Source organism: Perca fluviatilis, chromosome 10 (assembly GCF_010015445.1).
Source record: "Perca fluviatilis chromosome 10, GENO_Pfluv_1.0, whole genome shotgun sequence".
Classification (NCBI taxonomy): Eukaryota; Metazoa; Chordata; class Actinopteri; order Perciformes; family Percidae; genus Perca; species Perca fluviatilis.
The window spans coordinates 17,580,817-17,607,029 of record NC_053121.1 but is presented as its reverse complement, the minus strand read 5'-3'; the positions used below and the strand labels follow the sequence as shown (position 1 = coordinate 17,607,029).

At 41.2% G+C, this 26,213-nt stretch overlaps 1 protein-coding gene across 1 annotated transcript in view; it reads left to right on the top strand.

Annotated features, from left to right (window-relative positions):
* abcb7 (ATP-binding cassette, sub-family B (MDR/TAP), member 7) overlaps positions 1–19,354 on the top strand; it is a 30,872-nt gene extending 11,518 nt beyond the window's left edge. Inside the window, exons 5-15 of the mRNA XM_039813797.1 lie at positions 1,969–2,101; positions 3,923–4,191; positions 4,877–4,965; positions 5,162–5,249; positions 10,846–11,020; positions 11,603–11,760; positions 14,275–14,438; positions 14,592–14,721; positions 15,171–15,342; positions 17,486–17,589; positions 18,339–19,354. Of these exons, the coding sequence (XP_039669731.1) occupies positions 1,969–2,101; positions 3,923–4,191; positions 4,877–4,965; positions 5,162–5,249; positions 10,846–11,020; positions 11,603–11,760; positions 14,275–14,438; positions 14,592–14,721; positions 15,171–15,342; positions 17,486–17,589; positions 18,339–18,479 (1,623 nt within the window). The 3' untranslated portion in view covers positions 18,480–19,354. The remainder of the gene's footprint in view (positions 1–1,968; positions 2,102–3,922; positions 4,192–4,876; positions 4,966–5,161; positions 5,250–10,845; positions 11,021–11,602; positions 11,761–14,274; positions 14,439–14,591; positions 14,722–15,170; positions 15,343–17,485; positions 17,590–18,338) is intronic.
* Positions 19,355–26,213: the final 6,859 nt, after the last annotated feature.

Below are 26,213 nucleotides of genomic sequence, written 5' to 3'. Positions count from 1 at the left end.
TATCGACTAGTCACACCAGGACATGAATTAGGCGTCTGGTCTTCCAGGATTTGTAAGTTTACCTTTTTTTTTTTTTTTTTACAACTTAGCCATAGCCAGTGTTTCTAGCTCAAGAAAAAACAGAATTTCACACATGCTGGTTTCTGAACTGCTGTAGGGTCTGTTGACTCTTTCATCATTGCTTTACAAACTGCTTACGTCAGCTTGTTCTTGAGAAGGTTGATCATTTTGAAAATTGCATCAATGATGTTGTAAGTAAGTGTAAGACTCTTTTATGGTACAGTGTAATATCATTTTAGTAAAGGATGATGCCAAAGCACAGCAATATAATGCATTGCATTGGTCTAATTTGTTCAAATATTCGTAATCAGAAATACCTTCTTACGTCTCTGCTTTGACCACCAGTTACACAAGCATACTCACCATTGGTTGTGACACTGTGTAAAGAACGTGTGTAAAACTAAAAACTGTGCTTTTGCGATAACTAAAATAATAAATAATAAGCATCAATCAGTGCATAATGTATTTCCTTCTCCTTTGTTGATGGTCTCTAATTTACAACCAGGAAAACAATCACAAATTCACAGCTCCTGAATAAGCATCTACTGCTGCCGCTCAGCATGTCGAAGTGTGTTTGGGCTCAGGAGGAAAGAACACACACATGCAATCCAATCTCCTCCTATTTTCCTGCTTGGCAGAGTTAGCCTCGTTTTCTGCAGTTTGTCTATTTGAACTGAAGCCACCAGCAGAGTGGAGACAAATTTTAAATCAACTGAATAATTACGTGGTTACAGTGCATCACACCTCTGCACTCCAGAATATCAGTGACATTTTCATTTCAAATAACCGATTATATAGAAGCTTCTGTTTTGGTTGGCCTCAAAAGTGTGTGTGTGTGTGTGTGTGTGTGTGTGTGTGTGTGTGTGTGTGTGTGTGTGTGTGTGTGTGTGTGTGTGTGTGTGTGTGTGTGTGTGTGTGTGTGTGTGTGTGTGTGTGTGTGTGTGTGTGTGTGTGTGTGTGTGTGTGTGTGTGTGTGTGTGTGTGTGTGTCTTTGCTAATTCTCCATAGCCTGAAGCCACTACTTGATACTATATCTTAACAATCTATTATGAGATGACATATCGCCAGGTACAGATTGACATGGTGTTGATTTAATCTCCAGTTGGCTCTTAATGGATTAAAAGAGCACACCCAACCTTATCATGTATTAGTGGTAAAATTGTGGATGTGTTTTGGCCCCTTGATAATAATCCCAGGCTATTTTTGTGTCATTTTCTGTTGTCTTGGTAGCAAATATATTGTTTTTACCTTGAGGGGCTCCGAGGACTTCTATTGTCTGAGTATAATACCCAAGTGTATGAAGCAAAAACCCTGGGGATGTAGCTTTTGCAGTATAAATGGTGCATTATTACGTGTCATTTTACATTAGCAGGGTCAACAGGGGTTTATTTTTTTTTTATACTCTGTTTTTTTATGTATTTGCTTTTACTTTTCTTTTAGGAGTAAAGGAAAAAAGACAAAAAGCCCTACCCTGTGGTAGAGGTTCAAATGAAATGGGTTTCAAATGAAAATATTCTGCTGTGTTCTCTTGCTATCTTAATGTGCAGCAGAGGAAGCACCAGCTACCTCACCAGCACAACCAGTCAAGAAGAATACACACTCACACAGCATACTATACCATACATTATGTGCATGCATATCCGTAATTGCACCTGAATGGGTAATATTGGATTTACTGCCTAACAATAGTGGAAATCCATCTTTCTAAGCACATGGGGTACACACACACACACACACACACACACACACACACACACACACACACACACACACACACACACACACACACACACACACACACACACACACAGGTACTACAGAGCACTAGTAAAATGTCACAGGTCTACATTGAGCATATGTCTTCTTTCTCCTCCTCTCTTAATGTTTCCTCCTTCTCTGCCTTTCCAGATAACCAATGTGACGGTGCCCTTCATGTTTAAGTATGCAGTGGACGAGCTTAACCAGATGTCGGGACACATGCTGAACCTGAATGACGCGCCAAGCACTGTGGCTACCATGGCAACGGCCATGCTGATTGCCTGTGAGTCCCAGACTTGTATTGCACTAGCAGGTGCCGCGCTCATCAGAGGGGACTGTGGGACTGCCTATTATCTACAGGCTGACCTTTCCCAACACATTCATATCAATGCGGCTCCTTCACATTATTTACATCATGCGCTCCGTTCTGCTTCTGAGTTCACTTCTGTCAGTCCTTGCGGCCCTGTTGTGCGCGCTGACGACTTTGCAGTATGATACCTGTGTGCTCCCAAGGCAAACAGAGCTGGATACATTTTTAAGCAGCGGGAAAGAAATTGTGTCCTTTGAAAGTGGTTGGATATATTTTTTTGCGTTACGCAAAGGCCAAGAGAGAGCACTCCTTTTTTCCCTCTTTGTCCAAATGGCCCCTGCGAATACAAGAGGGGTCAGGGGTGACATGTAGCGTGAATGTCAAGTTCTTTCCTGCTTAGAGTATTTTTTGCTATGAGCTGCTGATGAGGAGCAAAAATAAATAAATAAATATTGTGAACCTGACACCCACTGCAAGTCACTCTGGCCTTGAGTGAGATCAGCTCGGATGCAATGTACACTTAGTTCTGGAGCCACTTATTTTAATGAGCCCACTTAGGTCTTGCACACTAATGCTGCCTGTCGAATAATTGGAGCACATGAACAGGACTCCAGACAGGACGAATTAAGATGACGAGGAAGAATGAAGGGGATGCTCTTAAAGAAAGGAAATTAAATTTTTTTTGTTCCCTCTTTGCGACACTCGAGGCCTGGTACTTGGAGTCTGTGGTGACGGGTGTAATTTGGCTGAAAAGGTTGCACAGTGCTCATCCTACCTTGTCAGATGTGGACACGTTCATTAGATGAGCATTCCTATTTAACGCCACATTACAGCCCCATGAAGACCAGCAGACAGAGCGATTATTACCCTGACTTTGGTCTCTGCAGACAAGTCATTTATTCACACAAGTCGGGTAAATGGCCACAGGAAGGCCTCGTGTCATTCAAACACAGTATTAATTTGTGACAGTCATGCTATCCATCTGCTTGTATAACAGCTTATGAGAAGTGTAAGGGATCAAATAATTGACTTCCTTGGGATAAGATTGGTGATTTTAACTCTTATAGAACTGCTTTGGTTTTTGCTGCACATCAGGTAGCTTCTCTAAAAAACTCCTATAACATGCAACAATAAAAATACCTTAAATAAAGGCTGTGTTGCTTGCATCCACCCTCATCATACAGATCAGCCAGACACAAGTCTATACGCAATGGTGAAATTAAGCCTGCTCATCGACTCAACTCAAAGTCAAATCTTTCTGTTACACTCTTATTAATTTACTCTTAATCATTTATTAAAACCTCCTCCCCCTCTTCTAGTATTCTGCTCACACATGTAGCCTGCTCCCCACCACACACACTGAACACACTTGTGTATACTCACGTACCCACCCCCCCCTCCCCTGTCTGCAGTGTGCCGGCCTGCCATGGTAGTGAGGTTTCAGACAGCCTCATGCTCTGTAATTACAGAGGCTTGGGGAGGCTACTGCTGTAGCCCTGCAGTGCTTTGCAGACCATAGATGATGTGGAAAAACCTGCCCCACCACATCATACAAGCCTTCACTTAAGAGAAGTTGAGAAACCTCTACCTGTTCTAGTCTGTCTCTCAATACTGTATTACATTTTACAAGACAGGAAAGATAGGGGTCACATTCTTGGTTTGCTGCCTCATGTCACTTCAGAGCTACGTAACAGCCCTTAGTGTTTAGGATGAGGATATGTTCTTCATAGCGCCCAGCCCGGCTGCTTTTCCCAGCAGGTGTGCTAAATTCTCCCGTTTTCTCCGCTATCCCAGATGGTACGTCACGGGCTTGTGCAGCCCTCTTCAACGAGCTGAGGAACACAGTGTTCGGCAAGGTTGCCCAGAGCTCCATCCGACGAATCGCCAAGAACGTCTTCCTCCACCTGCACAATCTGGATCTGGGTTTCCATCTCAGCCGCCAGACAGGAGCGCTGTCCAAGGCCATCGACCGCGGCACACGGGGCATCTCATTTGTCCTTAGTGCACTCGTCTTCAATCTTGGACCCACAGTCTTTGAAATGATCCTCGTCAGTGGCATTTTGGTGAGTTTCATGGTGACATCCACGCACACTGATGCTAACCATAAGCTTCAACATTAATGGAGGATGCTACCAGAAACACTTACAATTTTCTGGCTTTTATTTCTTGTTGCTGTTAACTGTTTCAGCCCTTAATGTTAGAACAAGACCTTCCATCACCTTGACACTCTTCACAGCAGATTGTCCGGAAATTAATTTTGGATATTATATAATAATATTCTCTCATTTACATTCTAAATGGAATATGAATCCGATGAACTTTTGGTAGCAACACAGAGCCCATTAGTGTCAATGATGAATCCCAAAGCTTTGTAGCAGCTTGATGTCCTCCTGTGGAGTATTCCCCTTCCCTTTCCTCCCTTTGCCACCACCAAAAGAATGGCTTGTCTTTAGTGTGGTGCTATTATTCCACTCTGGACCATAATGTCAGCTTGCCTGTAATGAGGGCAGACTCCATTGACCAAATAGCTAAAGCATTAGCACGATTAGTTCTTGTAGTTTCCCCTCCATTTGTAACACTCAATTTCATAGTGGAATGGTCAAAAACAGTACATTCTCAAAATGTCTCATGACGCCAACGTTGGAGTCCGGTGGTCTGATGTGGTCGCTTGACTCTTTATCACAAAGACGTTAAGTCACAGCATGTAAAGGATGCTTTTGTTTTGTCTGTGCTTTTTTCTTTCTGCAGTATTACAAGTGTGGTGGACAGTTTGCAGCAGTGTCCTTGGGTACCTTATCAGCATACACCATCTTCACCATTCTCGTCACTCAGTGGAGGTAACAACAGAGATTTGTACCAGCCCTGTGTCTGACTCTATCTCAATTGGTTGTTTTTATTGCTTATGTGTGTTATCACTTGAAAACGATTCAGTAAATGGTTTTGTGGCTGTCTGTGCTGACAGTAACAATGTTAACTCCTAGGCTGACATATGTACTTAAAGTGTTATGTGTGTGCACGTGTCTCTGCACGCAGGACTCGTTTCCGGATAGAAATGAACAAAGCAGACAATGAAGCCGGCAACGCAGCTATTGACTCCCTCCTTAACTATGAGACTGTTAAGGTGAGCTCCAACCCCCCACTCAACCACACATATACAGACATACACACACCTGCCATACACTCTTCTTTTAGCTCCTCCTCATCCCCACCCCCTTCCTTCATCAATCCTTGCCTTTTATCTCCTCCTTTCCAGTCTTTTTTTTCTATTTACTTAAGCCAGGCGCATTGACATGAAGAAATATTTATTTGTCTGTGATAATAGTGTTTCACTAGAATGATTGCCACTGTCAGAATTTGCCTTTTACTCAAAAAAAAGATCTCTCTTTCTCTCTCTCCATGTCTCTGTCTCTCTTTCTCAGACTCACCACTTTCACACACAAACTCCTTATCTTAACAAGTACAAGCTAAAAATCGACTTTCTGAGTACCTTTCTAAATGTGAGAGGAGTAGAATTTATGGCTGAAAGGACTGAACGTTTAAAATAAGCCCTTGCCAATCTGTACTATAGGTTTACTTAAAGGTTATCATATTCTCTCTAGTTATGATAAAGCAGTGTCTTAGGCACCAACGTAGGCCTACATAAACCGGTTGGGAGTGCGGTAACGGAACCTGTTGTGATATGTCAAATGTATCCTATGCGTCTGGTAGAGCTGTCAATCTTCCTCTATAATACCATTCGAATTTCATTTGTTATTTTTTTAAAATATTCTGCGGTCTGTTATTTCAGTATAGCGATATTATTTCTTGATAACACACCGTTGCCATGGACGCAGTTCTGTTCACTCTGGAGGACAGCTATCAATCTGCTGAAAGAAGTCCGGATAATTTATCAGCTGTGGCAAAAAGTGGGGAAAGTGGATCAACTTCTGTCCTCCCATTCAAGCAATGACAGCAGATCTGGTGAGCGCCTATCGCTAGCTACATCTTTATATACGGTCTATGATCGCTACGCAGTAACTTCAGCCCAAGGGACAATAACGCTAATTAGTTAGCTTAGCTACATTGCAACATGTGTAACGTTACAGGTGTGTCAACTGCAGCAACTGTACAAAAAGGAAACCAGATGAAAATGAGGACATAAACCTCAATTTAAATATTCCCAAAGAAGTCCCATTCACCTTGTCTTACTTCACCATCAGCCAAAATGTTCAGTTTAATGAGAATTAGAGCAGCCGATAGACCGCTAGCTCACTACAACGCTTCAGCTAATATTGTGTCAATTCCTGCAGTGATTAAAACAGCAGCTGGTTAATTTGTCCACCTAGCTATAGCTAGCGATAGCACCCCATAACAGCCCGACTCCTACAATATACAGCTACTACCACAGCCCGTAAAGGGAATAAAATGCGTGCCCGGATCGGTGGCTTTTGCCAGAAATGTATTCGCTGCAGGAGGGGGACATACTGTGGTGTTGAGTGACAGACGGAGAGTTGCATTAAACAGCTACAGAGTTTACGTTGCTATGGACACAGGATTCCAACCGTAGAGACGGAACGGCCTACTTTCTTACACATACAATTGTATTTAAATCAATAAACTCCTTTTTAAATCAATATTTTGCATCAAATTATTGATAAGTAGCCATATAAACAGGCTGATTACCCTGTCAGGGTTGTAGTCGCAATAACAACCGCCTCACTCTACATTATCCCTTAGGTACTATACTACTCAGGCTTATGCATTGTCAGTGCCATTAGCAGCATGTGGTTGTTGTTGCACATTCTGCCCACTAGAGGGACTTCCAACATTAGCCTGGCCTTGAAAGGGACCTACATCATGGCGCATTGCATTTCTGGTACGCTGCTCAGCGACAAACCAAAATCAACAGAGAACTCTGTAATGTAACATTATCTACCAAGTGTATTGAAGCAGCTCTGTTGTAAAGGCTAACGGTGCTCGGTTAGCACAATGACATCATGTTAGAAAGCACAGCCAAAACGATTTGTCATAAACTAATTAACAATAGTGTTAGCCACGATGTTAACGGCATTAATAACTAAGCAAATGGTGCTGTCACTACTATTTTAGTGATATATAAGCAACCTGTTTCTTGCAGATTGTCACATTACTGAGAATACAGCTGTTAGAAGGTAATGTTAATATTAGGGATGCACGGAATCCAGGATTCGGGTTTGGCTGAATATTGGGCTTTTTGACGGGGTTCGGTTTCTTTAGAATTTTTTTCCCACCGAACCCTACGCTTGCACTACATGCGCTACACTGGTCAACGTAATGTAGGTGGGACCGTTCAATGCAGTAGGCTGTAAGAAAGTGAAAATGGAACTTGCATGCATAAAAAGCGCCCCCATGCAAAAGAAGGCGACCCAAGCCGAGCCACACGCCCAACACGCAATGCCGACCTGTCCCGCGGCGGCAAGGACCCCAAACAACATCGCCGCTGCCAAAACAACTGTGTATGAAACATCCGAAAGAATACGAGCTGCGCATGAAGGAATCCACAGACAGCAGCCAAAATGCAGCAACTCCATGTATGGCAAAGGAAGGACAGTCACAGCTAAAAACTTGTGTTAACCAGACAGTGCCTCTCCCAAGCTGTCAGCTGTTTTCCCTACAGTGGGAGCGGAACGACCGGCTGCTGCTTGTTAGCTAACGTTAGCTTTCTAATTTCACCCATCCAGCATGCCTTCATCATACACTGGTTAGCGAAAATTTCTCTTCAACCTTGAAAACAACGTTTTTGATGCCTTTTTTTCCACAGTTTGTCAAAGTGCTTATTTCTACATCCCATATTTTCTGATATAAAAAAAAATTGAAAACGTCAACACAAGGGTTAAGTTGTTACATTTAACTATTTTAGAGGCTGTGGACGTTGTTTACTTCATTAATGTGTTTACTGTGTTAATGGACTCAGGATGGGAGTAGGATTCGGTTTCGGATTTGGCAGAATCTTATCCAGTGGATTTGGTATTCGGCCAAACCTCAAAAATCTGGATTCGGTGCATCCCTAGTTAATATATGAATTCGAAGCTAACTCTGACAGCTGTACGGCAGCTGACATTAACTTCAGCTGTCTTTATGAAGCTCCCAGCTACGCTAACGTTACTATAACTTGTGACGCATTTAGTCATACCGGCAAACTAGTCGTTATTTAGAATGGGAAAATGTCATCCACGTGAATCTTGTAGATCTTTTTATTTGGGGGGGGTGTTAACGCTAGTTAACACTACACTCGAGAGCAGGCAACATTAGCCTACAGTTAGCTAGCAGCTTGATTAAACACGGCTAAATGCTGACAGCTAAACGGTGTAAAAGTGTGTCTGTATTTCACTGGAGAGGATTCCAACAACAGTCTGTAGCTGCCGTTTTCTGAAAAACAACACAGATGTTGCATTCACTTGAAATTCGCCTCGCCAACCTCGTGCTGCATTCAAAGTTGTTGTAAAATACCCTTTTCCCATCCAGTGGTTGTTTTTGTCGTTGAACAGGAATTTACTGTTGAAATAAGTTAGTGTTATTAATTTTTTTAATAAATCATTTAATTTTGACCCTGTGGCCTTAGCAATAAACAACTGTCATTTTGGGCTCTTTTTTTCTTCTTCTTTTTTAAGATCAACTTTTTATTGTTTTATATTTTTGAAAAGACAAATACAATTGAACAAGGTGCTCCATATATAGATAGATAGATAGATAGATAGATAGATAGATAGATAGATAGATAGATAGATAGATAGATAGATAGATAGATGTGATGTGTCACCTTTTTCAGCTCTTCTGAGTTTGCAGGTATGAGTTAGGAAACAAGAACAGGCTAACTAATGATAACGTAAGCATGGCTCGGTGGATGTTGATTTTCAAGTCATGTAAAACTATTTCCCATCCTTCTTCTGATTTCCAGCTGCAGCCTGTAACCCCCCCCCGTTGCTCATTTTGTTCGACCAACAGTCCAAAAGCCTTAAGATATTATGTTAGCTATCACAAAAGATGGAAAAAAGCAGCAAATCCTCACAATCCAGAAGATGGAACTGGAGAATGGTTGGCATATTTGATTGAAAAATTACTCAAAATAGTTGTCAATTTTTCGATCAAGTCATCTTTTCATGTTTACATTGACCCGTAAATGGTTATTTTGTCCTGGGTTTGCTCCTATTTCTGTGCTCTCATTCTCTGTCCTGCTCCTCTTCTCTGTCAGTGTAAAAATGCCCACCCTTTTTTTTGTAAATGTCACTCCAGTTGCTACAAACAATGAGGAATGTATCACTAGACACTCAGGACAATTTCCTGGTTTAGTCAATGACCCACCGAGTATCTCAGTTATAGGTTTGGACTGGAAGTGTCTGCCACTGGAGGCTTTATTTTGAATAGAAATGTCTGCTGAGAGCCAGGGTGGTTTATAGATGAGTGTGCTCACACCGACACCTGACTGATGTGATGTGGTGCGGCTGTAAACATTGTTTTTTTCTTATCTCGGTGGCATGGTTATCCTGAATCTTCATCTTAAGCCTCTTTCTAGGTAACCTCATGGTACATAGGACACATACAAACCTCAGTTTTGGGTGCTTTGTTAGGCTGTTCTAGATATATTTTTGTACCCTTGTTATTTTCTTTGCTGTATTATTTTGCGTCCTGTTTTTCTCAACGTTTTGTTCTGTGTTATTTTGTGTCATCTGTGCCAATGCGGCCAGATTTAGCATCACTCTGAGCCGTGAGTGTGCATATGTAATTAGATCTCCGCCCACTCAGAAATCCGTTCCACTTTCACAAAGGGCTGGATGAGAACCTGAACACTGTGCCTTGCATTGCTTCTGTTTGTCCTCCATGTGCTACTTTCTTCTCTCTTGCCGTCTCTCGTTCTCTCTCTGATTTCTTGCATTTCCCTATATGCCCATCAGTGGCAAGTCTGTAGCAGCACAGCACCACTGCCGTTAGCTAGAGCAGCAAATCGCCCACTTAACCAGAGCAGAGGAACAATAGTGCAAACTAAACAAACAGCAATATTAGGTAATTGGCAGCAGAGTTGAGGAGGGTTGCTGTTATGATCATGGTGTAGTTTTATGTGCCGAAGTTTAGAGATGTGCTTGTGGCTGATTCATAAGGCTGATTTTCTCTAACTGATAGCTGTATGTCTTAATTAAAATTAGTGCTGCTTGTGTGGTGTAACACTTCAGAGCTATCTGTGCTCTGTTGGTAGGTGTCTGTGTAAGCTGCTAGAGATGTAAATACAGAAGACGACAGTGCCAATGATGAATACTCTGCAACAATTCTTGTTTAACTTGCAAGTGATGTTTAGGCTTTCCTTACAATTATAATTACCTAATATTTCATAAACTGTTATTTTGCCATAATCACTACCCTCAGCCAAAGCTGCTTTGCTGAGCAGGCTCTGGATTTTGTTCTACCACCCTCCACATCCTTTAAGATCAGTAGGGAGGAGATGAAGATACAGAGACATGAAAAAGTGCTTTAGAAGCCAACTGAGACCCAGACTACGCCCAGAGCGGTCACAGAGAACAAATGCAGCCTGGAGGCAGGCTGCGCTAAAGTGTCTGCCTGACACTGCTCTCCCTTATACTTTAACCTTAACCATATTTTGTGTCTCTCCCTCTTTCTCAACTTTCACTTTCTTTCCTTTTGTGAATCCTTTTTGCTATCTCCGCGCCCTGTGCTCCCTCTCTGCATGTTTCTCATCTCGGCTGCAGTACTTCAACAATGAGAAGTATGAAGCTGAAAAGTATGATGGATACCTGAAAACCTATGAGTCGTCCTCTTTAAAAACCACGTCCACGCTCGCCCTCCTCAACTTTGGCCAGAGTGCCATCTTCAGTGTCGGCCTCACTGGCATGATGTTGCTGGCCAGCAAGGGCATTGTGGCAGGTGAGTGTGTGTGTGTGTGTGTGTGTGTGTGATGTCTAATTTTTTGGAAAATCATTCTCTCAAGATCTATTATTTATATATATATATATATATATATATATATATATATATATATATATATATATATATCTCTATCTATCTATCTCTATATCAAGGTGTCATCACTGGATCTGAATTGACCTCTTCATGCCCATTATCTGTGTCTGCAGCAGTGCATTTAGAAATAAGAAAGTTTAAGAATAAAACCACCTCAAAACAAAATCAAATGGACAGATGAAATAGGACAAGTAAAACCCTGACTGAACGGTATAATAGAAACTAAATGAGAACAAAGCACAGCAAGCATGCAAAAGTGGCATGAATAGGAAATAAATTAGCCTTGATGCAGAAAATGAAATCGCAGCAGGTGGAGCTAGATTCAGACTGTAACATGCTTTGTCTGCTTTCACAACTTCAAAGAAGAAATGATTTGAGTGTTTTTTTTTTTTTTTTAGATCTTGTATCCCATGACGCTGTACATGCATGATCCAATAGAGCTAGATAATGTACATGTCTGTAAGTTGTTCTGTTGCTGTCGTGTAGGTACGATGACCGTGGGAGACCTGGTGATGGTGAATGGCCTGCTCTTCCAGCTCTCCCTCCCCCTCAACTTCCTGGGCACAGTGTACAGAGAGACCCGGCAGGCCCTAATAGACATGAACACTCTCTTCACCCTGCTCAGCGTCGACACCAAGATCAAGGTAACTTGTCGGCCTGACATGCGTCTTCTCAGTAAACTGCAAAAAAATAAATAATTTACATTCTTTTTCTTCCTCTCACCCGAGAGAACAGTACACTTGCCGACAATAGAAAGTTAATACCGAGTTAAATATAAGATCTAAAAAACTTGATTAAGCCTTTGCTAGAGATCTTTTTCTCCAACAGCAGCACATAATGGTGTTAACATATTTTAACACAGGACGGAGTTATTCTTGGCCGTGTGACATAGCTAACCTATACACATGTGCTGTAAAAAATGATAGGTTGTAGTCAGACATAGTAATTATGTGCTTGATGTGACTCAGGTGCTTCCTCGTCTATTGCCACTTGTAAAGCACGACATTACTCGCTGGTCGGGATGTTAAGAGAAATTGCAGCAGAGCTGACTTTTTGCTGATTTAATTAGAGCATTAACATGTGATCAGTTAAGTAGCCATTTTAATTGATGCGTCCTACATTTTGATTTTGTAGTGTGTAAAAACATGGTTTTTATTTGTTTTGCTATCAGTGGGTTTCGAAATAACAGAACATGTTTTATTTGTGTAGTTTTCTGATAAAAATGATCGACTAAAAATGATGATATATGAGAGTTTTGTTGTTGAACTGTTTGTGCAGCTCATCTGCTCAATCAGTCATAGTGCTCATTCACCCACTGTATAGAGGACCTAATGGTACACACTAGGGGTGGGAATCACCACAGGCCTCACGGTACTTATGTCACGATACGATATTATTGTGATTTTAAACATATTGCAATATATTACCTTTTTTCCAACTTCAAATTTCTCCCAATTTCAAATTATGTCCCCAAAAGGGAACATCTGTTTTATCTAAAAATATACATTTCTCCATTTGTTAATCTCACTCACACAAAATGGGATTGTCAAGCAGACAAACTGACCAACATATACGGTATATAATAAAAGATCTATACTTGGCGTCTGTGTATCGATACAGTATTGCCACGGAAAATACCGTATCGATATTTTCCCCCACCCCTAGCACACACTTTTTTGTCCTGTCAATTGTGGAAAGAAGGGTTAAACTGTGCTAAATGTTCTGTTTTCAGTTTTTAATTTTTTTCATTAATATTCTTGTTAACAAAAGGCACCTTTTTGGGCTTGGACTTTTTTACTGCTGTCCTCTTCACTGTCCCCTTTAACTTTTCCATTGCCCACTAGGGCTGCAACTAATGAATATTGGATTTTCATCAATCTATAAATTATTTTCTTTATTAATAATTCATTTAGTCCATAAAATATAGGAAAATAGTGAAATAATGCAGATTTATAATTTCCCAGAGCCTAAAGTGGCATTTAAAAGACATTTGATGTACTATCGTATATTAGTAATAAAAGCATCAAATCTTACTTTTGAAAAGTTAAACCAAGAAATGGTTGGCATTTTTTTCTTGAATGACAAATAATTATGAAAACAGTTGCTGATTATGAAAACAGTTGCTGATTATTTCAGTTTGAGTGCCAAGACACATGTACTGCCCTTTATATACACTACATTGTGTTATTAACATTGAATTTCCTATTTGTGAATTCAACTTAAAAAGAAATACCAAGTCACATTCAAAACTAGATCCCGTCCTTTGTGATTTTACCATGTTTGTCCTCTGTTTCTTCGCTGTCATAGCTATCACTTTTGTCAGACATTTCATTGCTTTTATCTTATTTTTTTTCACAACACGACAGCCCATCTTGCGTCAGAAGAGCACATTTAAGTGCAAATGTGCGCCTGCTGCCTAACAAAATGAATGCCTTTTACATCTCCAGCCTGTAATTATAGTAGGAGAAATAAATCTGTCCAGTTATTTTTCACTCATCAGTAATACTCCTCTCCATTGTGATTCCCTGTGGAATGGCACTGCCCAGCAGGCCATTACTGTCTGAATGCTTTTTTTGTCGTGTGGAACACATTGGCCTATTATGTAGATGTAAAATAATTTAAAACACCCCCTTACTTGAAACTGCGCCGCAAAATAAATGATTTTGGCTATTTTCCATGTTGGGGGTGTGTAAAATTATCATTTGTTTGTACTAATGGACTATGAGTTATTTGTATTAATTGGCTGAGGTGGATTGTGGGTGATTGTGTTGTTATTAGATAGTATAGAAACGGAGCAGAACAGGCTTTTACAACTACTCAGGGCAAGGACGGCGCTTTATTTACAGCTGACCTTGGCTTCATCTCAGCACAGAACTCTGGCTCAGCTCAGTATGCACCGAAAGTTTTCACACCTATTGATCCATCGGTCACCATGAAGGGCAGCGTCTGAAGCATCAGTTGAAACGACCTCTGGAATTTGCTGTGAATGTCTCTGCTTTATGTTGGCCATGTTGGCTCTGGGCTCCAGCATTATACCCCTTTACAAGGTGTTGGAGTCACGTTGCATCATGCCCGGGCCTTGTCTGCCAGTGGCTGTTCTGTATCCGTCTCCTCTCTCTCTGTTTTGTCTGTATCAACCCTCTGATGGTTTTCTCTAGGAGAGGGATCTCGCCCCGCCATTAGCCATCGCACCACAGGGGGCCACCATTCGCTTCGAGGACGTCTATTTTGAATACCTGGAGGGCCAGAAAGTGCTAACCGGAGTGTCCTTCGAAGTGCCTGCTGGGAAGAAGGTGGCTATAGTTGGTGGCAGCGGGTCAGGGTAGGTCCCCTTTCATATAAGTAAACTGACTGTCAAACCTTTAGCCAGGTATGTGTCATATCATTTGTATGTGCAGACTTATCATCAGATATCATCAGTAGACTGGGGGGGGTGCAGAATAATGCTGACGATTTGTTCCACGTCTGGTTGCAGGAAGAGCACCATTGTGCGGCTGTTGTTCCGCTTCTTTGAGCCCCAGCGGGGGAACATCTATATAGCGGGGCAGAATATCCGAGACGTCAGCCTTGACAGCCTGCGGAGGTCTTTGGGGGTTGTACCTCAGGTCTGAGACACACCAACACAATAAAACCCAACAAAAGAGAAATCATGAAAAAGTAATGTTATCGATACTACATAGATTGTTTTTTTTACTATTTGGAGCTTTATCCCCACAAAGGAATTTTACATGTGTCTAGATATGACTTTTTCAATAGGAAATGTAATACATTTGAGTTATTATTGATACTTATATACAACAAGGGGGCAGCATAGAACAAAGTAACATTCGTAGTTAACAACTGCATTAGAAATAAACTGAATTCAGTTAGGTTTTCACTGCAGTGAGGCCGATCTGAACAGATGGTGCATGAACAGTGTTTTTGTCATTTGCGATCCTTCTCTTTCTCCCTCCTACCCCTGTCTTTGTATCTGCAGTCCTCTGTTTCTGTCTGTGCTACAATAATAATATTTTTTTTTTCTCTCTCTCTCTCTCTCTAACTGTGTCGGTATCAGGATAGCGTTCTGTTCCACAACACCATCTTCTACAACCTGCAGTACGGGAACATCAACGCTACACCAGAGGAGGTGTACCAAGTGGCTCGGCTAGCAGGCATCCATGATGCTATCCTCAGGATGCCCCATGGCTATGACACCCAGGTTGGGGAGCGAGGGCTCAAGCTGTCAGGTTTGCTGCACTATTATGACTACTGTTTAAATATGGTCTCCTCTGCAGAAGCAAGTCAAAGAGCTGTGTTCTGTGTATTTCCCTGGATGGTATACTAAGTTAAACAATTTAAAACCCAGAAATAATCTAATTATATTCTTCTTGTTTCATCTATTTTCATTATTGATTAATCTGTCGATTCAACATAAAAAACATGTTTAATTTACATTGATGTACAAAAGAGAAAAATTGCAAATCCTCACATTAAAGCGCCCATATTATACACATTTTCAGGTTCATAATTGTATTTTAAGGTTGTACCAGAATAGGTTTACATGGTTTAATTTTCAAAAAACACCATATTTTTGTTGTACTGCACAGCTCTCTCTACCTGCTGCAGATCCTCTTTTCACCTGGTTTCTGTTTAGCTACAGAGTGAGACCTCTTTTCATCTTCTTCTTCTTCTGTACTATCTTTGATTGCACTCGCACATGCTCAGTAGCTCAGATGTAGATCATGTCAGCTAGCTAGCTCCATAGAAGTAAAAGACAGGCTGTTTCTCCAACTTCAGTCAGTTACAAGGCAGGATTAGCTGGGAGACTTCTAAATGAGGGCACACATGTAAGTAGTTCTTTTGTAGATTATGGTGAACTTGTGTGTGTTGTAGCAGTGCTTTGCTATTGAGAACGAGGTACCATGCTAGTGTTAGCATTAGCGTTAGCATGCTAATGCTAACGCTACGAGCTAACAGTTGCGGTTAGCCAGCTCATTTCAGATTGTGACGTCACAGTCCGAGCCGATTTTGAACAGCTCACTAGGAGACTGAAGGCAGGACACATTCAGAAACCGTATCTCACTCAAAACAGCATGGATGGATTTTTTTCAAAGTTTGTATGTGTGTGGAAGCACCAGAGACACAAAAGAACACCCCAAATACCAGAAAAAGTGTTTTTTTCATAATATGGGCACTTTAAAGAAGGCGGGACCAGAGAATGTTCTGCAGTTTCTTTGATAATTGACTATTAACTATTTTAATTGTGGCAGATTAATCAACTAATAATTTCAACCCTAATATGATATTGCTATGGTGATGTGAGGTATGATTTGGGGTATGGTATTATCAGAATAGGGCTTGAATATTTCTGGTCTCAGTGTGTGATTTACAGTACTACAATCAGGCTGTATCTAACTGTTACAGCTGTTGTAGCTGAACTCCACTCCACTACATTGCATATCATGTAATTACCCAAATATTATATTCTATACAGTATATTAGGGTGGCAGGTGCCATCTTGTTTGTTTGCTATGAAATAAATGTGACTGAGACTACAATATGCAGTGAGCAGTATTAACATTTGCACAGCTCTAGAATATATTAACATTTCTGCCTAACTATTGCATTTGAAAATACTTTTAAGACTTTGATTATGAGCTGCTGTCTTGTAAAAGAAGCTGATCAATAAACTTGATTTAATTACTACATTTGACCTTATTTTATGAGAGTCATTATGAGACTTCATCTGCAGTTGCACCATTGTTATTTCGTTGTCCTCTTCTGAGTAGTGTGTGAACTTGTTTAATGGCACGTTGCCTTATTTGATCTGCAGTGATAGCACACGATCGCGTAGTATTTGGCTCCTAGCATCACGCAGCAACTCATTTAGCCAACGTTAACACACACAGTGTGTGAGCACTTTCACTCAAAATCCAAGATGCAATTACTAGCAGCACAGATTTCTTTATGTGGAGTGCCTGAGTGAGTGAGAGAACGGACAAAATAAAGACATGACTTCTCATTAATTTCTCTGCTGCTGTACGTGACAGCTGCCAATGAGTTTGTCAGAGGGGGCAGTCGGGGCTGTGATGCTCCAAACTTCCTTCATTGCTGCTCTCCACTGCCAGCAGTATTTATATCTGCCGAATGCCACTTGCTTTCAAGAGGCCACGCAGCTCATATGTAATAAAGGCCGAGTCAGACACGGTGGGAGAAATCTTTGCTGACTTTTCCCTTACAGTCAAATGAAAGTGAAATTTTACCAGCCCTTTGTTTGTGGCAGTTATCTGATGAGAAGGGTCCGAGAGAGACATGCTGTATCCTTACATATTTCAAACTTTTTGCCTTTAGCCTGGTTTGCTTTTATTCATGACGTGTGTTTTGTTTCAGGAGGGGAGAAGCAACGTGTCGCCATCGCCCGCGCAATACTAAAGAATCCACCTGTCCTGCTGTATGACGAAGCAACATCCTCCCTCGACTCAATCACCGAAGAGGTGGGCTTGACAGTGCATGAACATACACACACCGACAGACACAGGCATGCCTACTACATACCATACCCACAAGTGCCCGTTGTCTGCTGCACGTACAGGTTGACACCTCAGCGTGCCTGCATACACATTTAGCAGAACAAACACCAAGTCACCTGCTGTAGATGCACAATAACTCAGCTCACTCCTGCATCACATACCTGCTGTGACATACACCCCCTCTCTACGCACACACACACACACACACACACACACACACACACACACACACACACACACACACACCCCACCCCCATGTTCTCCCCTGCCACCTGCCACTGTTTTCTCCTGTTAATCTCCAGCTCAGCTTAAACCTCACAGTCTTTGTAAATGTTACATCTAATAAAAAAAAAGGTTCAGCATGCCTTCTCTGAACTTCAGGAAAAAGGGTGGGGATGTGGTTGTTAATTGAGATTTGCTGTTGCTTCTCATCACCATGGTGTTTTAAAATTATCATATGTAAACACTGGAACGAAAAAGCATATGAAGGTGGATGTTGCTGAGCAACATTCTGTTGACTTAGCTTCTCCTTCAAATCAAAGTTTGGGAGTACTTTTCATATATATCCTGTCATTCATGCACTTTTTTTTTTACTTACTATTTTTGCATGCCGCCATTATTGCAAACCTGGGGAACTATTTTCTTTTAGATGAGGGGTTACTCTTGTAAATCCTAATGGAGTGATTAAGGTATTTGTTTTTGTGTGCTTCCAGAACATCCTGACTTCAATGAAAGCGATGGTGAAGAACAGGACATCAGTGTTCATCGCCCACAGGCTTTCCACAATCGTAGACGCAGACGAGATTATAGTGCTCAATGAGGTAAGAACTCATCCACTTATTTTTTTTACTTGATCTCATACCTTGCCTAATTAACATTCCAGTTGTAATGTCAGCTTAATAAAAAGCAAATAATATGACGGTTCAGAGTTTCCGAGCAAAAACATGCGCTGTGTTAATTGCCAGTCCAATTAGACGATTTTTCATTGAACGGATGGATGATGTCCTGCACTCTGCGTGACCTTTAGCGCACTGTATCTGCAAGACACAAGAATTTAGAGAGCAGCCTCTGTTTTTGCCACTTGTTTTGAGTTACGTTTCTACAACGTACGTGATGAAAACATGCTTTGTTTAGCTTTTCTCATTAACTTCAACAACAACAGGACACAGTTGGTAGAAGGGAATGTATTATTTTCTCCATAAGGGCTCATTAAAGCAGTCCAACTCGACTGGCTGTTTTGGTCAGATGGCGCGTCTTGTTTGTCTCTGTGACTAATAATGTATGGGCCAGCTTCCCAGACACTGATGAGGCCTCATCCAGGACTAAACAGGTCTTTTAATGGAGATCGCCATTCAAATGGTTTATCTGTACAGTTTTTGGTCAGTTGTGTTTAAGTCAGGCTGAAGGTGCCATAGAGACATAGAGTATGTTTTAAAAATCTTTTCGATGCATTGTCACATTGTGCATCGTGCATCAGAGAAATATCCAAGAGAAGAGAAAAATGCTGCAGTAAGTAACGGGCTGGGCTTGAGACACAGTAAGGCACAAAAAGACACCGAGGGAAGTCAGTTATTATCTGGAAAGTAAGAGTTAATATGAGAAGTAACACAGATGAAATGACATTTTCCACCAGTGCTCGAGTCAGATAGGATAAAATGAGAAGAGGTTTCTTTGAACTGCGGCGAGTGAGCATGTGTCGTTCCAGAGTCAGATGGAAAGGGATCAGAGGGTCGGAAGGAGGAGACATGTTTACAGGGATGGCAGTCATGATGCAAGTTACAGCAGAGGACGCCCGGGGTGTAACAAATCAAGCCATGCGGCTGCACAAGCACACATCTCATGGAGGGAAAAGCCGAAGATGCCGCGGCGGTTGGAGGAGAGGCACAGGGAGGGGGGGGAAGGCGAGTTGCAAGTCGCTGGATGATCGCACTCGCACGCTCTTCATTAACTTGGGTGCCACAGAACCGGCATTGGAAGTTCAGGTTTCATACTCTTCCCAACGAGCTCCTCCCAGCGTCCAGGCAACACGCCCTCCCCAACGCACTACCACCATAAGCGGTCCCTCGCCGATGAGAGATATCCCGAGAAGGAGGAGGAGAGGAAAAAATTGCAGGAGGAGATCCTCAACAGCGTTAAGGGCTGTGGGAACTGCTCCTGTTGAGAGAAGCTGCCACCTCAGTGTCTCTACATCCCTCACAGATGGCCTACACTGGAATCCCAAGTGGTCTGTACAGTATTTGGGAGAGGGAGCAGAGTGGGGTTACATCCCCACCACCCACTCACCAAGCCCCCCCCCCCCTTGTGACTATTTCTCCCTCCTCATGAATAAAGGCCACTGCTCGCCAAAGTGAAGGAGGAGGAGCAGAACAGGGAGCAAGTGTGTTTAGCACTGGCTGGTGTCCAGAGATGGAGCTTTTATGCCAGTTGTCTCAGCTGAAGCCAAGCATAAGAGACCTGGAACATCACACACAGTGTGTGACTAAACACTGTTAGTCAACATGGTTGCCCTCCTTACATCTGGTCATTGACATCCCATTAAAAGAGAAAACATAAGAGCACCAGAATGGCACAGCGGCTTACACATAAGCCAGTCGAACAAAAATTACAAAATAAACTCAACCTATAGTTTGTTTTTTATATCGAGGATGTGCACATATTGCAATTTATTCTGCAAATATAAATACTGAATTACAAAGATTGTAACACATTGAACAAATTGAATAACACAATTTCCTTTAGCAGACACTTCAATGGGATTCAGTCATAATGCACATTGCCCATGACGTTTTAATGCATGTTCTAAAAATATCAAATTTGGCAGATAATCATGTCTTCTTGATTCGACTCACAGCATAATATGGATGTTTGGACTCATGCAAAATAGCTCCCCAGTGAAATTGGTCTCAGTCACATTCATGTAAATATAACACTCTGAGATTGACAAGATGTAACTCTAATAAATCATTAATGGTTTTCACCACAATTGGAGCCACAATAAGCGGCAACAACTTGAAAGTCTCCTCTGGGAACGTTTCACTGTCATATCATTTAGCCTTTGACGGGCCTTTTTAAATGAAAAGTTATTCCGAGTTTCAGCAGTGCTAAGACAGCTTTTTGGATTGTATGGTCACAATACAAAGATTTATTCCTGAAGGTTACATGAAAATGCTAATATTTAAAAACTTGACAGTACACTTATGTCCTCATTTTCTGAGGGCTGTTTTGGTCTGTGGGGTGCACATTTTGTTAGGAACCTTGGTATGTTATTGTATCTATAAATGAGAAGAATTGTTCTTGTACTGTACACACACAATGTGAAACCTGTTTCATAGTATTCTGGACTATGTTGACTGTGTGAGTACACTGCAGACAGATGAATAAATGTTGGGTTTTGTCTAAATAATATGTCTCTATGCTGTTTTTCTGATTAGAGTTGAGTGATATGACGATATATAGCTAATGATATATGTTTAGGAAAGTGTCTCTTTAGTGTCTGTGGTTGTATCAGACCACTGAATACCAAACTGGGGGCTGGGACCCTACAAGATGATTAATAAGCAAGACCATACAATACTATCCAAATGTGCAAATGAGAATCAACACATTATGTATTACATTTACACTATTATTTTGGTTCATTTGTTCTAAGTTTAGTATATGAAGCAGCAAAGTAACAGTCAGGAAAGTTGCAGCATCTGCAACATTGCGGATGCTGTCTGCCATAAATCACCAAAGAAGAAGAAGATAGTCAGAAACACAGCCTCTGATTGGTCAACACTCACCTGACGTTCTGATAAGATTCAAGATGGCCGGGGCTAACGGTAAAACAATACCTTCTCATACAAAAAGATGAATAAATAACCATTCAGTTGTGGATATATTGTTATGGAATTATTGTGCAAAGTCTCTGAAAAGACACTGCAGTTGCTGGCCGGATTACAAAGCTTCTGGAAGTCCTAAGATTACACAGAAGCCCTATTTGGAAAGTCCCCGGTGTTACCTTTCAGGCTAAACAAGAAAATGACGCTAACTTGAATCTTGTGGAGATATTAAACATTACGTTATATAATTTATGGATGGATGGCATGGAAGACCTCATTGAAATGGCGCATTTCTCTGCTTTTAAACAAACAAAAAGTAAGTCTATACTGTATTGATCTGGAGATATTGAATATGACATAAAAGGTATATTTTAGACATGGAATAAAGGAATAGTTTGACATTTGGGGAAATATGCTTATTCACCTTGCAAAGAGTTGGATGAGAAGATTGATACAATTAATTGATACCACTCTCATGTCTCAGTTCAATATAAGGTTTTAGCCAGCTGCCGTTTAGCTTAGCTTGACTTTCACCTTCACAGTTTGTTTATTACCTCTACTGATGCTTCTTGTTGTTGCACTATCCACTTTGCTGCTGTAACACTGCAAATGTCCCCGCAGTGGATTTATTATTTTAAGTATCTTCATGTTTCTTGTATTTAATCTACATTCATCTCAATTGAATCTCTGGAAATGTTACTATATCATGATGCAATATATATTTATACGGCAATATAAAATGACATATACCATGAGAGAATATTTATTTATTCTCAATTACGTCCAGTTAATACTATATTTTATGCTAAGAAATGATCTTGCTTTTAAAAACACATTTTCAATACAGCAACATTGGTATCAAAATGTGTATCCCCTGATTCATAAACAAAGTCAAATTGGGTATACATTGAGTGTGTAACCCATGAGAGAAGTCAGATTTTGTATTTAACAGCTTTTTGATCTGTCTTCCCTTGAATACAAGTGGGTTAGAAGCTGAAGCGTTAAATCTATGGACACAATCCCAGCACTCCTGTGTTCATTGTCTACTGGATAGAATGACAGCGGATCCCCCTCAAGAACCCCTGCAGCTCCCTGGATCCCCCTTTGGGACCTGACACATTAGACCACACTTTCTGTAAAGGCCTTTCGGCAAGATTGTAATTGAAACCGACAATAACAAAAACATTCACATAACGTGACAGACCAAGCCCTGCTGCCGCCGCATAGTGAGGCCTCCACCACCACCTCTGGAGGAAGTCACACATTATAGATGAAAGTAGACTTTGATAGAGCCCTGCTTGAAAGGAAAGCAACTGGCTGATTACTGTTTGGATGGGTCTCCTTTCATGCATCAGATGTCCAGGAAGATGAGTTAATGTTAATGGCGTCCTTCTAATCTAACCTAGGAAGAGATTATGAGTCAATTCATTAGTGACTCCCAACAACGTCCAGCTGCCCCTAACAGGTTATTCGCTAATTATTCGCTGAACATAATTTGTCTGCTCGGGTTCTGCTTAGAGCTTTGGATATTACACAGAACAGGATTTTTTTTTTTTTGCTTTACCTCTTTTTTTTTGCTGAGGCAAAGCTTTGTGTGTGTTTGATACAGTCAAGGACGTGACACATAACAAAGTATTGAAGACACTAAGCAATCCGAGATGGGCGTACACATGGAGGGTGTTTGCTTTCTGGCTATTTATGTTTGAAAACTGAATCACAAAATCTGTTGTTCAATGACCCTTAATTGTTCTGTATGGCGTGCATGTGATCAGTGTGTTGTGAGCTGTTTGTCTGCATGTCCTCGGGAGGTAATGAGGAAGCCATGTCCCTGCTTACCATGCAGCATTCTGCAGGCGCAAAGGATGACAGCCACACAAAGACCTTTAATAGCGTCTTTAATATGAACCGCAGCAGGAGATTCAGCCCCTAATGCAAACCACAACCTTCTACTGAAGGACAGATTTTCAAAGAACATGCTGCTAATGTGCAGACAGGATGAGATCCCCTTTTTAAAAGCACTATTTCTGTCAAAGCATGGCTATATCATATTATGAACTGGTGATTCAGTGATGGATTTAATATGTAGGCCTAGAAAAAGAGAGCTGCATCCCTGGTCCCATGAAAGCTGTTCAGAGTGCACAGGTGATAAGAGGGCTTCAGCCACACACGTCAAATCCCCACTGACCCTTACGTGGCCTGTTGCTGAAGTCCGCAGTGCTTTTTTTTCATCATGATAACAGGCAGAGCGGGCACCAGACAGTCAGCTCACTCCCATCCCACTACAATGGAACTAGTATGTGGCCAAGGGCGTCTACGGCTTGATAAATATGCATCGATGCCTCAGAGAAGATGTAGTTATTTCCACCGTTTTGTGTGGGAGTGTAAATTTATGTGCGTAATCCCTGTGTACTATATCAATGCTCCTGGTCAAAATGAGAATGAATATTCACACGTGTGCACTCGCGCATACATGGCTGATCCTTTTTAAAGTCAATAAACACAAATGTAGTTTTAATTCCATCTCTGCACATATACAGTATGCTGTGCTGCTGCTGAGTGAGCCAGGCCACACATTTGTAATATGTATGCTTGCTGCAGACACAAAACATTTGAATCTCCTATGGATTTACATGTGTTCTATGCTCACTGGCAAAAAGGTTTTCCTTTTTAGAGCAATAGAAAAGATTCTTTTTCACTTCTGATTTTGCAAGGTTAAATGCTTGCTTCCTTTTGAAGGCAACTAATCATTTTTGAATGGACTCCTCGGATGTATACAAGTTGTGAACTCTGTTCCATGGCTCATTTATTGTATTTTCTACAAAACATTTTATGTAGGATGCTACAGGCAGGCACATAAGAGATAGAGGCTGAAAGGGAAAATGCACCCTGAGAATATAAACCCTACAGTTTATCCGTTCACTGATTTTGAACAGCAAAGATGGTGATGTCATTCAATGTCACAGGTGAAGTGACACTGAATTAGTGACTGAATCTGTGGACATTTTTACTCTGCTAGCTGTGAATCACAAAATGTCCCCATGTCCCAGTGAAATGACTATGGCTGCTGTCAAAAAGTCCCACAGGAGTTGTTCCATTATTCACCGTCTACGGAGCAGCTCTGGTGCCTGTGCCTGGGTGACATCATCAACTCTACTGTCTGTCTTGCTGCTGTTCAACCTTACAAAACAATCAATTCAATTGTGAAAGTGTTACAGAAGTAACTTTAGCTTTGGAAGAGAATTTCTATTCAAGGGTTCGGTTTTAATCTCTAAGACAGAGGTCTTCTACCTTTTGTAACCCAAGGACCCCTTAATGGACCTTTTATACATATTGTATAAAATGAAGTTGCATATTAAATTTGGCCTGCAATAACGTGTAGGGCAGCCTAAATCCTTTATACATACATGTTTTTGCATAGAATACTAAGTTATCAAAATATGAATTGTTGGCATAATTTTATAAATATTTTTTTAATGTTACACATACATGTGGCACAGTGAATCTTTAGGATGAACTGTATCTGTGGATGGCTATCTTAGTGACTACCTTACCTATAGGCCAGTAAGCCTATCATCAGTATATTTGCTAATAATATGTTGGAATTATGACTTAAGACTTTCAAAAATTGACAATGATTTGGAGGCCCCCCTGCAGTCACTCTGAGGACCCCCTAGGGGTATCGGACCCCCTGTTGAACATGTTTAGAACTGTTATTGACATTAAAAATGTACTTGCCATAAACATGATTGGTCATTTTCTAAATGTATTATAACAACTTTCTAAAAGCCAGGTGTGGTGTCACAAAAATCCCAGAACTACCTATGAATTTGTTGTTTTGAATCAAATGACTGAGGGCCCTGGTGAGGAGGATACATGCGTTTGCTCTGGTCCTGCTCTGTCATTCAGTGGTCTTTGGCGCTAAGACTTTTAGAAGGATTCACATGAATCGGCGTGAACCTGTGTGTGTATTTCATGTATGCTTTTTGAATGAAGCTGACCACATCTCAAACAGAGCTGACAAATCACACCAAATGGCCTCTTCTTAGACTGTTTGGTCAGGCACACGGATGCTAATACAAAGATGGATGCACGCAGGTTATATCTGTCATAATCTTATTGAAGATTTCACACCAACTGTCAGACCTGGTGAGCGTCAAAGGCTGACATTTCAGCGTTTACATTCTGCTCTCAACTCCTTGCAGCCTTTCATTTTACATGTGCTTGGATGCCACCTCCTGTAGATTAACTTCCACTGTGTTATGGAGAATCTGCCCATTTTCCACTTTCAACTCAGATTACCTTTTTCAGCTGCTCAGCCTGGAAATTCTCACTTTATTATTTAAGTTTAAAACATTTTATTACAATGCTTAGTCTGTCAGTATGTGCTCATGTCATTCTGTACAGTACAGTCCTTATCTTGACATTACCTTTATTCTGCATTTTCCTGAGTTGCATTTTCAGCCTCTCTCAGACTTACTTTTGTCACAATTGCACGCTAACATCTTTCTGGACAAGTCTTACTGCATCTACTGTAAAACTTTTTTTTGACAGCAGACATGAAAGGGGAGAGAGAGGGAATGACATGCAGCAAAGGGCCGCAGGTCGGAACCAAACCTGCGGCCGCTGCGTCGAGGACTGAGCCTCTGCATAATGGGCTGCATATGACAAAAACTCAACCGAATGGCTGTTCTTGCCATCAAAATAATAAAGACTGTACCTAAATCAACCAAATTAACCAAATAATTCATGTGAAGTAGAGTATTTGGT